At 40.9% G+C, this 16,494-nt stretch overlaps 1 protein-coding gene across 4 annotated transcripts in view; it reads right to left on the bottom strand.

The window, feature by feature from the left end:
* FGF14 (fibroblast growth factor 14) overlaps window positions 1-16,494 on the bottom strand; it is a 416,990-nt gene that overhangs the window by 137,843 nt on the left and 262,653 nt on the right. The window contains exon 1 of one of the 4 annotated variants that reach the window (XM_068927880.1): window positions 2,325-2,525. The exons of the other annotated variants lie outside the window; for them this stretch is intronic. Within the exon in view, the coding sequence (XP_068783981.1) occupies window positions 2,325-2,517 (193 nt within the window). The 5' untranslated portion in view covers window positions 2,518-2,525. Of the gene's footprint in view, window positions 1-2,324; window positions 2,526-16,494 lie in introns of those variants that run through there. 4 annotated transcript variants of the gene reach the window in all.

Here is a 16,494-nt window from a genome sequence, read left to right as displayed (position 1 = left end):
GATAAATTAGAAAGATACTAGTATAAATGTTCATTTTGTAGCTCATATAAGGAACATTTAAAGCAATCAACTTAATAAAATGTGTTTTTCACGATGATTAATCACTCTAAATTACTCTGCATAAGATGCTTAACTAATGACTTCTCCTTGATTGTTTCTTCATAGTTTCCCTCCTAAATTGCATGCAACTTTGAATCCACAGGTACTCCACATATTACATTATGTATCATGAACATACACAGCAAAAGGCATGATAGTATTTTTTCAGCAGGAATTTTTATGGATGAACAGTAATTCTCATTCTGAGGTCTTGACATAAATGAATGTATAAACATTGCCATGTCTCCATTTGAAGGATTCTTAGAGAAAATAAACTAAGGGATTTGAGGCTGCAGACTTTATATGAACAGCCCTTATTCTGATTATTTCCACTGAAAGCACCTGTATCAGTGGTATAAGTTAAAGTAATACTCTAATCCAGTTGCCTTATTTGAGAATGTCACAAAGTGCCTTATGAAAAATGAATGAATGAAAAAGGATGAGTTCAGAAGTCTCTTTTAAGCTTCTTCCTACCTAAGGAAATGTTTGGCATCTGAGTGCTGTGAGGCAGTCATCACCTGCTCAAACCGTAATACAGTCAAAGAGAGAGTTTTTTCCCGAACAAGACTGCACAGGTGATCGAGAACAATTGTTCAGTTAGCAAACCTCCTGAACTTATTTTCATCAACAAGTATCACACAGATAAATCCACCATTATCAATCAAACACTCCAATGTCCTAGTTAAGCACACATACTCACTGCCTAAAAATAAGCCTGCATAGATTTTGCCGTTAATATATTACGTTCTCGTCTTCCCCTATATCAGTGTACTATTTAAAAATGGCAAGTTTTATATTAGAAGTTTTAAGAAATAATTCTTATAGCAATAAAGCCATGTAAAAACAAGACTGTGTGGATTCTGGCAATTTATGCTATTTCAAATATGAAGCATGAAAAAATGGAGGAGAGATAAATCAGGATAGATCATTAATTATGCTTCTTAAAATTATTTTCCAATATAATTAAGGAGGAGACATACATACCAAACTACAACACAGGGTGGCATTCTCTAATGTAACGGAGTATTGCTTTTACTTGGCCATTGATTGATATTATCCATGTTTTGAGTTATACTTAAGATTTTTGCTCTTCATGATATATCGTTTTGTTTTAAAACTACCTGTTTCCTGAGGATAAGTGCAAAATAAAGTCCTCACCAGTCTGAACACTTTGGAGTTGAATGAATGAATTCAACTTGAGGTGAATGTTGCAAAAAGCTACAGAAGTCATTGCTACACCGTTTAACTCCTTTTATTTCTAGGGCTGTAATACAAAGTACTGATAAAATGCAATCATGTTACTCCGTTAATTTTTGAGATCTTACACTGCTGAGTACCATGAGGAAAAATCATCTGCAAAACTTCCTTCCTCATTCATATTAGAGGCCTTAACCCAATGCAAGCAGCTGGAAGGCAGACACATGAATTGATATGCAAGCAGTGTTCAGCAAAATGTAACACCACTCCCAAAGATGCCATCTATGACATATTTCTTACTTTCATAACTCTTTAAGTTCCTATTTTCTCTCGCACAACAGCTAGGAGGGGAAACCTTATGGTATGGCTAGACTATGTGTAAAAAACTAGCAGGTAGCTTAACAAAAGGAGTCATTAGTGACAGTTCCCTCAGGTTGCTTTGCCAGACACTTGAAAGCTTTAAGAACGATGCACTATTTGTCCTTTAAGGAAATGGTAAAATGCACTGATACGGGCTATAATAACCACAAGTTACTACATGTACTGCCAGCAGTTGTCAGCATCACGGAATCCACTCACTACTGTCACCTCAAAAAAAAAAAACCAAAACAAAACAAACAAAAAAACCTCCAAAACCTCAGCTTCCTCACTCAAAAAACTATCCCTCTAAAACCGTGCGGATTTGTTTGCCAGCCCACTGTCATTGCCTCCCTGGCGCCGGGGACGACCCTCCGCGGCAGGCCCGCTCCGCGCAGCGGGCTCGGAGGCGCCGTCGGGCGGGCAGCGCGGCCGGACGCCCCGCGCTCCGCGGCCGCCCAGCCAAGGCGGGGGCCCCGACGGAGGGCGAAGTGGAGGGCAGGAGAAAATCAACCCCCCAAACCTCCCTTGGGAAAGCGCTGCTTTTTGCCCGCGTCCCACAGCGCTGGGCAGGCGCCTCCCGCCCAAGGTTTCCGGCCACAGGTTGCCCCCTTCTCCCCCCTCCCCGCCCCGCGGGGAGCCCACGGGGGGCCGCGGGCACACGGACACACCTTGGCGCCGCAACCGCCGCTTCTTGAGCCCGAAGATGCGGACCTTGGAGAAAATGTCCACCAGGTTGCCGTTGCAGAGCCCGCGGTTCTTGCTGGGGCTGTTCCGCCTCCTGCTGGCCGAGGGCCGGTCCCAGTGCTGCTCCCGCGCCTGCCGCTTCTGCCGGATCAAGCCGCTGGCGATGGCCGCTGCCATGGCTGCTGGCTGTGCCTGGCCCGCACCGGGCGGGCGCGGGGCAGGGCGGAGCGGGCGCTCAGCCCCGGCGGGCACCCATGGCCCGGGGCGGCGGGCGGGCGAGCGGGAGCCTGCTGCCGGCTCACAGCCGGGGCGCCGCCGCCCCGCGGGTCACCGCATGGGTGCCGCCCGCCGGGCCCCCCCCCCCTCCCACCAGCCCCCCTCGATGTGTGCTCGGCGAGGGCACAGCCGCGCCCGGCCCGGCCCGACCCGACCCGGTGCGGTCCGGCCCCGGCGGCGTCGCCTCTTTCCTTCCCTCCTTCCTTCCCTCCCGCCGGTGCCGCTCAGCACCGGGCTCCGGTCGCCCGCTCGCCCGCCGCTGCCATCGCCGCGGCCGGCGCGGCTACTACCACCGCCGCCGCCGCTGCTTGCCGGCTCCTGCCCGATGATTGCCAAGTGCTTCAGAAATCAGCATCTGGAGAGAGCAATCTTCCTCTCCTGGGAGAGCTGTAATCACAGCTCTTCAGTCCCACCCCGCTCCAGCCTCCCCCTGCACACACACACACACACACACACACACACACACACACGCACGCACGCACCGCTGTAGCTTTTTTGTCCTTCCCAAGCCGAGGGGTGGCGAGGGTAAAAGGGGTGGAGGGATGGGAGAAAGGCAGGAGAAAAAAAAGAAAAGGAGCAAGAAGCGGCGGGGAGTGGGCGGGTTGATGCAATTTTCTGGTGGGAAATAGCGAGCTCCCAGCGGATCCGCCACCAGCAGCCACCGCTCTCCCTTAGGTGTCCGGACCGCCTCGTGTGGGGCTCCCTCCCCACGGGGCAGGGAAACGTTGGGCGCTGCCGGAGGGCCCCATGGCCCTCCTCCCCACTCACACACCCGCACCCTCACACCCTCTCACAGGCACCCTCTCCCCCGGCGGTTGTGTTTCAGCGAGGTGACAGCGGAGGGACGGAGGGGAAAGGCGAGCCCGCGGGGTGCTACAGCACCGCCCCCTCCTCGTCCTCCGTCCCCGTCCCCTTCCCTTGGTCAGCAGCTGAAGCAGTGACACGAAAACGGGACGCCGGGCCGGGCAGAGAGCCAGCAGCAGCGCCCAGCAGACAAGAGGCGACCAAACCACTCACCCCAAACGCCCCCTCGTCCCCTGCACCGCGCACGTACGTCTTTCACACAAACAACCGCCTCTTGTGCCTTGTGCCCGAGGAAGGAAAGCTCTGGAGGGCGGCGGGAAGGCAAGGGAGGAGAAACGGGGCTACCAACCGAGGCGCTCTTGCCTCCGCGACAGCCCCCTCCCCGCCGCCCGCCGCTCCGCGCCCGCCGCCGCCAGCGGCCCCGACGGCGGGGGCGCACGGGCGCGGCTGCCGCCTGCTCGCCCCGCACCTCGGGGCAGGGCGGCGGGCGGACGGGCTGATAGGCGCTGTGAAGTTTCACTTCTAACGTGAGTGATTGAGAGCGGTAAGAAAGAAACGCGCCTAGGCAGCTGAAGGAAGCTTGCCCCTCAAAGCCAACGCGCGCCCTTTGTCTGAAAGAAATGAAAAATTTACTCCACGAGCAGGCTTTTAGCGTAGAACACAAACTTAATTTCGGAGGTTTCAGAAAGACCGGATGGGTTCTACAGGCCACCCACAAACAGCCACAGGAAGAGGCAGAGCTACTGATCGCTACCACAGTGTAAAGTTACTTCTTAACGCTTTTCATAGACCACATCTTGGAGCCCTTGAGCGGACACTACCAGGTTTGCTAGACACAGAATGCCTAAGGATTCTCTGCCCCAAGGAGTTCACCATACAGTGCTGATAATAAATACCACATAAAATACTGTGTGCAACGAGCCCTTCTCTTTTGCTTTTCACCTCTTTTTTGTGGGGGAGACGGGGCGGATCATCTTCTTCTGTTGCGTCATCTCCTTTTGTAAATAAGGGCCGATTTTTTCGGATTTAGTTTCTGCCAGTCTAATAGCAAAATCTCCTAAAGTTGTAAACTAGAGGAAACTAGAAAAAAGGAAGCGAGCAGCTACACAGGAGATATGCAGAGTTATCCTGTGGGGTACTGTTCATATTCAATAATTAACTGTATTCAGAGTGTTCTAATTTCTTATTAGACCATTCGTTCTGAAAATAGGTTTTAAAGTGTAAGTGGTCATCCAGAATAATTCATTATTTCGCAATACAAAACCTGGTAGGTAACATTAGGTCCTTGTTTGAGCAGATATTGACCATTATTTCCCTAAATCTTTTAATCTATAAAGATCTGTTTTTATCCGGAGGGCAAAAGTGTATAGGGGGAACTCCCTTATAGAGGGATTTTGTATTAACAGTAGATCAACTAGGAGCAGAACATGCACAATCGGATCTGAACACTCACACTGGATTTTCTGTCTGGCAGTTTTAACAGAGCAGCAATTTCCTTACAGTCACTACAATTGCCTTAATCAATACAATTAGACAGAGGCTTTTTTAATTTAAATTTCACTGTGGTAGTTTTGCACTCGGCTTCCCTTCTCCGTGCTTCCCAGCGGCGGACTGGACACGGTAGTGCCTTCTGTAGGTCTTCACGGCAGTGGCCCCCGCGGGGCCGCCCGGGCGTCAGCGCCGCCTTCAGCACCGCGGACAGCGGCGGGCTGCTCCGGGCGCGGGCGCGGGGCCGCGCGGCCACCCGCGGCGCGGGAGACGGGACCAAGCCCGGGGGTCCACACAAAGCAGTCAAGGACAGGGACTGGAGTGAAAGAAAGCCGAACGCCACCCTGTCTTTAAATTTCAGAGGACTTTAGGAATAGGAATGAGGATGGCCCTAACTATTGTGTGAGAAGCTCTTTCTCGAAAGGTGCGGAATCTCCATTCGCTTTGCTGGAAGGACCTCTCTGTACTGTCCTCTCTATACTATCTACTATTATTGTTCTTCTTCCACAGTTTCCTTCCAATATTGGGCCTTCCCCAAAACACACCAACATTCATGAATGGCATGATGGTCAGAGTGAGGGCGGAAGGAAATAATGAAGGGAAGAGAAGATGGGCAGCTTGTGTATAGTCAAGGGAAAATGTGTTTCTTACTCCAGAAATCAAAAGCCAAAGCTTTCTACTTGCATCTTAGAAATGCAGAGTAGTTGTTTACAGCTTGAGGTTCTCCAAAGAAAACTCAAGAGAGCCATCTGCTGTCTTAACCTGTGATAAAATGTGTGCAATTCCAGTCAAAGTCAAGGTTTTGCTAACAGATGGATTGGAGAAGTATGAACATATCAGCTATCTTAAAGACTGGTAAACTGCATAAGATTATGCATTTAGGACAAATGGGATTATCATAGTTATAACATTTGCTACATTAAAATATAATTTTATTTCTGATTAACAAAAGTCTGGATATGCAAACAAATGATTAAAAGCAAAACTTGGAGGGGGAAGGGATTTTCAGTACTTTCTATTTTCCCATCTGTTCATTTCTAACTACTAATACATCATGGATTTAATGAGTTTTCTCAAATAAGAACGTTTTACAATCTTTAAAAGTATTTGTTTCAATGAGCTTTAGAGAAAGGCACTCCCTGGATATAGAAATGCATGTAAAATACTTGTTTTACTGTATAGCTAGGGTATCAAACATTGTTATTTCTCAAATTCATTTTCGGCTATAATACTGGAGACTAGGCATATTCTACTCCATCTAATTTAAAAACTTAAATTAAATGTGGCACTTTCAGACATCAAAGTACAACAAGTGCAAATGTACACCATTAACATTTGTGTATATTCAGGTATTAGCAGTACATAAAATGTTATTTAAAGGGTTTCCATTTTGTAAAATAATATTCTATACCTTTTACTCTATCTAAACCTATGTTCATAGGCTATAAAATTTTAAGACTCAAAAATGCCATCTTTCTGGTTTAAGGCCTATATTCTTTATGCCACTCACTGTAATTTCTGTATTGGGTTGGATGGAGTAAAAAACTACAGATTCAGTTCCGGTCAATGCAGACTTGAAGCCACTACAAAGTTCTTGCCTTCATAAGCCATTTCACTACAAATAAAAAGATATTGCAACGTGTATGTTTCCCCCTCCCACTCCAGCCATATTTTCTCCTCCCCTGTGTCCTGAAACTATTCCTCCTATCAAAAACAAAAGAAAATAGAATCTAAGAAAATACTCCAAAGTCCTTAGAAATGTAGTTTTTCTAGAAGCGCAAAAAGCTAGATTACACATTGCTATGAAAACTTGTTTTAGTTTCATGAGATCTAGTAAAGTTTGTGTTACACTTTCTTGCCAACTGTAGGCACACACAGCTTACTTGACCTGTTAAATACTCCAGATTATGCTTTCAAATCAATACTATTTTATATTCTAGAAATTATTACTTCGGTATTATGAATCTAGGAGTATTTCCAGACTCTCAAGAGCTGAAGATCATTTTATGCCCCTGTAAAGGCAATTTCATAAAAATTTACAAAATATTGCTCAGTTATGTCTTTTGGTCACTTCCAGTTTATTATAGTTGTTATTATTTTTAAGACTGTCTCTAACAAAGTTGCAAACAAGCTTAATTCCTTACTCCTTGTACTGCATTCAAATGGGAAAGGCTACTCTAGGAGTCAAAGTACCAATCAAGGAGTAACAATTTCACAGTATACTTAAGAGTACATCTGGGCAATAAAGAGAATGTAATGTCATCCCAGGAGAAATTGCCTCAGCTCTGACAAAATCCTTGTTTATTCATTCCGATAGATTAACTGAACCAAGATCTCAGGGCCTTCAATGACTTTACCACCAACAGTAGGCCAGTTACCAGCAGAGCACTATTGCCAGCTAGGCCTGTGATTATGAATGTTGGAATCGATCAAAAGGTCTTTGAAGGTTGCTGGTAATTGTGATGGGCCTTAATTTAAGCATCTGCATTCAATTTACATATGAATACCCTTCCACCCACCCTCCCATAAACAGATCATAAGGGAAAATTCAATACAGCTCTACAAAAAGGACCATTTATACATTTGTGTGTGTTTGGTGAGAGGAGGGTCTGTGTTGGTAAGCAATAGTAACTACTAATTCTTGATTTCATTTTCTTGGAGGACAAAGCTAGAGCAAGAGAGATAATTCAATTACTTGCATGAACAAGATGGAAGGAATACAGCAGTGCTTATTCTGTAGGTTGGCAGGTGCTTAATTTTTAAAAATTAACATAGAAAAAAAGTTTGTCAGCATTAAAGGTCATATTGCTTATGACTATGCTGGCAAGAATATTTGAAGTCAAAGATAAGAAATTCTTTTCCAGGTAATTTCTGTGCATTCTATGCACAGAAAGTTGTGCAATGAGCTTTAAACAGTTTAAATTTGTTCAGTATTATGTGCTCATGCATGTTAACCTGGGTGCCACTCTTGTGTAAGTTACTGTTAATTCATCAGAAGATGATGAAGTGTGAAGCACTGCAATTTAAAAATCCTAAATGCCTCAAACACTTGATACTGGTTGATTAGACTTTGACGATCATTAAGAATGAAGTTTATTAAACACAGTAATATATTTCAGAGCATACAGATATCTATGTTCTTTCACTGTTCTGTGTCAAACGCATTCAGCTTTCATTCTCAACATTCATAATGCACTCAAGGAGCCAAATTCATACCTATTAAAAATGTATTGTTTCCACAGGAGGTCTTAAGTAGTAAATTGTTCAAATAGGACAAGTGAACCCCTTTAAAATAAGACAAAGAAACTAAGTTTCCAATATGTTGTTTAAAGGACTGCATATGTGCTAGCCAGCTTCTTCAGAGGCTTCAAACTTACTCCACCTTATGTATCCAAGTCATTAGAAGAACTGTTAATGCATAATCAATAAATATATTTGCAAGAATAAACTAATCTGCCTCACAAGCTAGTACTTCATTGGATGACTAGCTATGCTGAGAACTGTAGAAACCTAAACACAGGATATACAATATCTTTAAGGAAGTGAGAATCATGACATCTGATCAGAGCCAGTGGTTCAGCTAGTGCTATATTTCTTCTTCTGCAGTGACCAGCGCCATTTCTTTCAAACATGATCTAGGATATATCTGCAACTGAAAGAACTTTTATGCTAGTAAAGATTCAAAGTCATTTAGAGAATTGAATAAAATTGTCTAGTAGATAAACAATAGGACTGAACTTAATTAGTCTTAACCATGTTAGTTTGAGATAATAAGAAATTTAGCATTGGTTTTACTATAGTAATGAGTCTCACAAATACCATTGTGTCAAGAAAAATTCCTGCTTTGATTGCTTAAAATTTTATTTTCACAAGATTACAGAATGGTTGAGTTTGGAAGGTCTCAAGAAGATCTTGAGATCATCGAGTCCAATCCTCCTCCTCAAGCTGAGTCATCTAGAGCGCATTGCCCTGGACCCTGCCCAGACAGCTTTTGAATATCTCCAAGGACGGAGACTCCACAACCTCCCTGGGCATCTTGCTCCAGTGGCCAGTCACACTTGCAGTAAACCAGTTTTCCCTTATGTTCAGACAGAACTTGCTGTGTTTCAGCTTGTGCCTGTTGCCTTTCATCCTATCACTGGGCACCACAGAGAAGAATCTGGCCCCATCTTCTTTACACCCTCCCTTCAGGTATTTATATACATTGATGAGATCCCCCCTCAGTTCTTCTCTTCTCCAGGCTCAACAGGCCCAGCTCTCTCAGCCTTTCCTCATATAAGAGATGCTCCAACACCTTAATCATTTTACTGGCCCTTCTCTGGTCTTGCTTTAGTAGCTCCATGTGTCTCTCATATTGGGGATCCCAGAACTGGACACAGTGGCTTCACCAGGGCTGAGTAGAGGGGAAGCTTGTCCAGCTTGTCCAGCTTGTCTCCCAGGACCCCCAGGTTCTGCTTTCCAGCTGGTCAGCCCCCGGCCTGTACTGGTGCATGGGGTTATTCCTGCCTTTTTGAAGTCCCTTTTGTTGAACTTCATGAGGTTCCTCTTTGCCTATTTCTCCAGCCTGTCAAGGTCCCTCTAAATGGCAGCACAGCCTCCTGGTGTACCAGCACAACCCTCTAGTGTATTGATCCCACTGATTAACCCCTTGTTCTTCTACAGGGAAAAAGAGTGATTAGAGATTCTAACTCTCTCTACTATCTTTACAATTGATCTTACGTGAAGATAAGACACATATTACAGTTTCTAACTTTTAACACTCCATTTCTGACATTTTTTATGACTCTGTTTGGTGGTCACTCTATCCTCTACTTCTGATATGTCTTCTGAGATTAGGTGAAAGAAAAGAAATTGCCTGAACTGAGAGCAGAATACAAACAGCAGCATGCAGATCCTTTGAGGCCCTCCAGGATAACTCAGCTGGGCCCCAAACTTATCTCCAGCCAAACTCTTAAAAAACAGCAGTCTCTTAAACAACAACAAACAACAACAACAAATTACTGTCACTTTGAGGAACAAATTCATAAAAGTAGCTAAAAATTAAATGCCAAGGTCACAGTTTCTGCAGAGATATGTATGTGATCTTAACTTTGCATATTAAATAGTCTCCCTGAAGAGAGAGTTTTAATTATTAACAACAGAAACGTGTCAGTATTTATTTTGCTCCCTCTAAAGCTAACAGCAAAAGATCTGCCACCAGAATGCCAAGGCTCCAGAGCCACAAGCCAGAACAATAACTGTCATTAAAAAACAAAAAACAAAACAAACTACATTTTTAATCCACACAGATGCACAAAACAGTTTAAGAATTAAAGACTTAAAAACAGAGTGGACAGCTTATTCATTAATTTGTCGTTCGTACAGCTTAAATCAACATCTGTTGTATTTGCTTATCTAGCTACAGCAGGACTTTCTTGCTGTTTGCCTGAGTTCTGTTACAAGTAGTAGGCATTGCTATTATTTTTCCAAATAACTGAAAGTCACTCTTAATGTGCATCTGTTAAATTTTGTTCTACAGAAACAAAAGGAATGCCACTCCTGAAAGCAGAAATCTGGTCTCAGGCCTGCAGTTAATTTCTTCTGGAGTGAGAGCAGTTGACACAGCTTGACAATATACAAGCTATTGCATTTGGTTGACATAATGGTCTCAAGAGAAGGCTTTCTACTCACCATAAAACAGAAAAAAAAAGGTAAGATTGTAATGAACTTATTTGCAGTCTCTTGACTAGAATAATCAGAAGAATTATCCTTTACACATTTTCTGTGGATTAACATACACTGATTTATGCCGCACAAGTTCCAGAAAAATTTATATCCTGTAGAGCAGTAGCCATCAATACAAAAATCTCCAACTACAAAAAAAAAAAAATCATCTCCCTGGATAATACCAGTGCATACACACAACACACAATGTATTCAAGTATGAAATATATTTATATATGTAAAATATTTTTATTATAGTATTTTACATATTATTAATGTATTTATGAAAATTTGGGATGGTTAGTAAGTGGATATTTGTATTCAGCTGTTTTGCCTGAGTATCTTTTAAAATAAATAATCTGTCAGCATATGATAAAATTAAATATTTAAATATATCTTTTGTCTTAAATTATTCTGAAACTAAAAATACCATCCAAACAATATACACATATATATAAACATAGTCCAGACTTACTGACAGTGTTATTTTAAAGTCTTTCCATGTATTCATTTTAAATTCTTACATAAGTATTTCTCACTTTCCTCATGAAAATACATGATAATGTAAGATCAAGTATATGTTACATTTTCAGATGTTAAGAGCAAGGGAGTTACTGGATTTTAGTCATTCCACAGAGAGATCCAGAAGAAGATGCACATTACATCCATTACAATAAAATGTTGACTAGAAAACGCAGGATAAGCTGAGACATACATAAACTAATAGCTTGAGAAGGATGATTCCCTGGAAAATACATCCAGATGTCCTCTAAGTATAGAAATTGATTCTCACCAGTAGTAGAAAGGACTGCAACAAGGCTGTGTGCACACATGCATGTATACACACACATACACATAATCCCATTTTGCAGCGGAAGAAAACATGACAGACACTTCCCTGAGAACAGTTTAGAAAAAAAATAGTCTTTTCTGCAGTCAAACCTAAAACTGGCAATGCTGCTAATTTGGGGAAAGAACTTTTGATGGTCATCTTTTTTTTGTTTACAAGTCTTTTACATTTATTTTCAAATACCTTTTACTATTATTCAAAATAACATTTGATATTATTCGAATAACGTTTGATATTATTTCAAAGGTGCAGACAAGGACAAAAGCCCTGAAACCTAAAATCCTGCTCTTTTCTTGTCCTAGAGGCAAGATCTACCCAGTATTTCTCTGGGTAGTGCTAACCATGACAAGACAAGTCTCTAAAGGGGGAAAAACAATACAGCCCTGGGTAGTGCAGCATTTGTCTGCAGGGTAAGCTCTGATCTCCTCTGAGAGCCTCTCATACAGGCCCTTCCCTTCCTTTGGGGTTCAGACGTGATCTGCTTTCTGTAATAGCCATGTGCTGTGTTTCTCTCTTTCCAAACAGAAAATTCAGTGCATTCTCTACTATTTCTGTTGCATGGTGTAAATTAATGACAGATACAGATCTTGGAAAACAAGTAAGACCCAGCTCCTCTTTCGTTAATTTAGATATTCACAAGTATCTGACATGATAAATGCAATTCATATTAACATAGGAAGCTACTTTTCTTTTTCCTCTTACTATTTCTCTCATTCTGCACTATTTTAATTGACTGAAAGATTTTCTTTGCTCTGATATACTATAGTTAAGCAAAAGAAGCAAAAAAATCTGCTATAAAAACTACTAGGAAAACATTAATTAACATTTATTAGAGACTAGGCTTTTCTCCCCTCTCTCTGATAATCAGTCTATTTTACTTTGTGCTTCACCATAACTAGTGGCAATTATTAGTACAAAGCTGCATGTTTCCACTTTATTTCTTCTCAGACAGAAACATTAATTTCTTCTGTAAGTCATTTATACTTTAGAGAAAAAAACAGCAAAACTAGCAATGGTTGTTTTGACCTAAAAAGTGAACTTAAGAACCACTTCCTGCCTGTCTTGCTACTCCCATAAATTAGAAAATGGAGGCTGAGTTCATAGTCTTTAACTATACTATCGTTTATTTTAAAGATGCAGCAGTTAGAGTGTCATGAATACTGCAAGTATTTCTGTGCAAGTCTTGAAACAAATATTGCAACATCTGCTTGTGTTACTATACTGAAATCATTGGCTATCAGTCCAACTACTACAGCAGTTATTATCAGCAGCCACAGCAAAAATACTCCTAACATAGTGACCTGATTTTATAACACAGTCCTACAAACCTAAATTGGGAAATATCTTGCAGTCAAGTCTGTTAATTCGTCAAAACCTTCCAATAGCACAGCTCTCTAATATGCAGTGCAATTATCTGATTTGCCAGCAGTGGACACTGTTACTCTAGTTATTCACAGATGCAATGACTTGGGGAATAACTTGCAACACATAACTGGTAAATTTTTCTTTCACTACTTGCACTGCTGTGAGTACCAAATAAAAGTTCAGTAAAAATTGTAAGGCAGCAATGTTTTTCAACATTTGTGTGATAACAGATAGACTATCCCTTTCTTTAAAAAAACTTTATTTTAAAGAACTTAAAAAAATAAATATAGACTTATTAACAATATGGGACTGCTTTTTTCATTATGACTGTTTGAAGTCCTAGATGTTTTGAAATAAAAAATGAAAATTCCTCCTCAGCTCCTTTTCTCAGCAGTATGGTTATCACAATGAAGCTGTAAACCTTTCCAAATACCATACCATTTTGCGTTGTTTCAATAACATTGTTAAATTCAGCAAGCTGAAAAATTCTAAATAATGTATTTACTTCAGTAGCCTGTACCAAATGTTACATAATATATGTGTTCAAAATCTGCAAAGGGTATGTTTTACCCACAGACGTTTTACAGGCAGTTTAAAGTTGAGCTGAAGTGCAGATGTTGGTTAAGGAGAGAAAATAGACAGTTACAGAGCAACTTCACAGAGTTACAGAAGGATTAGCTAGAAGTCTGCCTAACTTGTTGGAAGAGAGTTTCTATTCCCCTTGGAAGTAGAAAGAAAATCTAAGAATTTTAGAAAAGTAATGCAACAGCTTTATGAGAGATGACATGTGTATTATCTCCTTAGTCAACATTACAACACTGATAGCAATTACCTCCTAATCTCAATATTCAATTGACGCATTAAGCTCCTCCTAAAAATCCTCATCATTGTAACACTATTATATAAAACCACTTTTCATGTAAGAATATGTAGTATGTTAAGAACATAATATTCTTTATTTATCTGGCTAAAGTTGCTGAAAACTTGTTTTCAGCCGCTAATGAAATAAACCTAATGAAAGTGTGTATACAGAGGGCATCCGGAAAGTCTATAATTGTGCTTTTTCTCCAGTGAAAAGTCAAATCAGCATGCAGGTCCAACCAAAACTTTTTCTTTTCTTTTTTGTCCTTTTTTTTTTAACTCTTCGCCGTGATTAGTAAACTGACTTGCTATGCAGTCACTAGAGCTGAGAAAGTTGCATATGAAGCAGGAAGTGGGGAGAAGCCTTTTCAGTGGTGTGATAGTGTCTGCTAAGCCTAAGCCTGTTGTGAAATTGCATCCCAGAAAGCTGGGAAGCTCAGCCAGGTTGGTGGAAGGTCTAACATCTGGCCTGCAGCATTTCAATACTTGAGAAGTTTGAGCATCCACTGGCTGAATGACCCTTTCTTGTTCACAGTCTCTTATGATTTGGATCAGACGACTTAGAAACCTCAGTGTGATAACAGTGAGGGGATAAATAAAACAGAATAGTTGGACTGAACTGAGAGACTGCTGAAACTGTTCCCAGTCACATTAGCTCTTAAACACGCTCAGCGTGGAGCGCAGGTAGGTAGAATACTGTCCCTCCCTAAAGCTCACTTTTCCTGGCCTCCCCTGTCTTGAAACTTAATTTGCCATTGGCAAGTTTGCTTGTTCTTCAAACTCAAGCCTTTGGGACTTATTTGCTGCTGGAAGTCTGCAAGTGTCCCTTGCTTTGTCCTTCAGTATTCAGACAAGCCAATGTAGCCCTTGTGTTTTAAAAAAAATAGTAAAACAAAATTTTCTCCCCAGATCTCAAAGCTTTTTGACTTTTTTCCAGCTTCAATTTAAGCAAGTTGGAAACTTGCATTAGCCACAGATGTAGGGAGGAAGTGCTAAATTAATACCAGGAAACAACTTGATCACTGAAAGCTCTCTTTGATTCAGTCCAAAGCTGTGCTCTGTAAATAAAAACTGGAGAGCGGTTCTGACTATGCTACGCTGATAAGGAAGAACAGAGCTCATTAGAAATGGAACATACTGGCAGCCAAATTGCTGTGCAGCATAGCTCCTTGAATAATATTTTTCTCTCCAGAGACAAAGCGGTCCTTCCTGGGGGTTAAAGAACCAAATATAAACAATCTACACAACATCATTTATTGTGAAAAGAGATATTTACTTATTAGTGCAATTTTACAAATGTGGAATAGGGTCCTCAGTGTTACTCGTATCTGTAAGTTTTTGATTGTTTTGTTTAAAGTTACTTTATAATATCGGAAGAAATAGTGGTGCTTTGATGACATTCACCTTTTTTAAACTGATTAGTAAAAAACCTTGGATATATTTTGTATCGTTTGGGTATAGGTAGACCAACTTGCCGCAGAAATTAATTCTTATTATTTTAAATCTAACTAAATCTAACTGAAAAACTGTCTTTCAGTATGTTATGCAAGTAAGACTAGTATTTTACATCATTTCCTTTGAAAAATACCAATCTTTTAAGATCAGCTTCTTCATTATTTCAAGACTTGGCCCATATCTAAGTGAATTTGCTGGTTTAAGAGTGCTGACGGCTTAGGGGAAAACAAAAGAGCACAATAATCTGAAATAATGATGTTTTGTGATGTCTGTCATCATTATCTGCAAATACTCTTACAGGTTTATTCATGATTTTGCAAATAGAGAAAAATATACAAGCTTACAAGTTACAAATTTACAAGACTTTAATATAAATTTCAGATTTTTAGATCAAAAGCATAGAAGTGACCACTAAGTTTACTGAAGCCTAATTTCTTTTTATCATAGAATAATATAGGTTGAAAGGGACCTCTGGAGAGCCACTTACAAAAAATGTTGTAAATCAAAATCTGTGCATGAAGACCTGGATCTGAACAGCATACAAATGCTTCTAAGATGGCCTAGGGAAAAACTGGTTTGCGAAAAAATTGTCAAGATTCTCAAGAATGCAACAGCATATTACTAGCATGCAGAAGCCAGAGAATAACATTGGTTACTCTATTTCTAATGTCAATGCTTGTGCCTCAAGCATGTAATGTGCAGTGCAAGCAGCTCCACTGAAGTCTAAAGAACAACTAATATGCTTAATTTAATACATACACAGGAAAGTTCACATGGCTGGTGGCAAAAAATACTGAATGGAATTAAATGGGGAAAATGGGAAAAAATGTATCAAATCTTTAATTTTTACTTCAAGAAAATCAGTAGAGACCGCTACAATTCTTTTTAACACCACTAGGCTTAGAAACACAACTTTGTTTTCTTCCTTCTGTGGGGGACGTGTAGAGAACGTAAATCCTATTTATAGGCCGTTCATACGAATTGAAGAAATTTCAGAAATTTTGTTTCCCATTACTCGAGGAAGTAATGGAAGTACTTTTACAAGTACACTCACAGAAAATAAGCTCACATCAACTTAAAGGCTGTTGAACTATGTCTTGAAACAGATCTTCTGGATCTTTTAATAGAAAATGTATGCAAAAAGGGTTAAAATATTTTATTTGATGAGTTTAGAAGGCATATTTATATCAGAAAACCTTTTAGAGCAACAAACTACACATTCCAGAAAAGAATTTCGTAACTGTTAATGGTTTAAATCCTGCTTGTTCCTTACACGCTTGGGATGCTAAGGGTTCTTCTGAACACAGACAATATTCACAACTATCTTGCAGTAGATTTTCACGTAATGAGTT

Source organism: Struthio camelus, chromosome 1 (genome assembly GCF_040807025.1).
Source record: "Struthio camelus isolate bStrCam1 chromosome 1, bStrCam1.hap1, whole genome shotgun sequence".
Lineage (NCBI taxonomy): Eukaryota > Metazoa > Chordata > Aves > Struthioniformes > Struthionidae > Struthio > Struthio camelus.
This window is presented reverse-complemented; position numbering and strand designations above follow the sequence as displayed.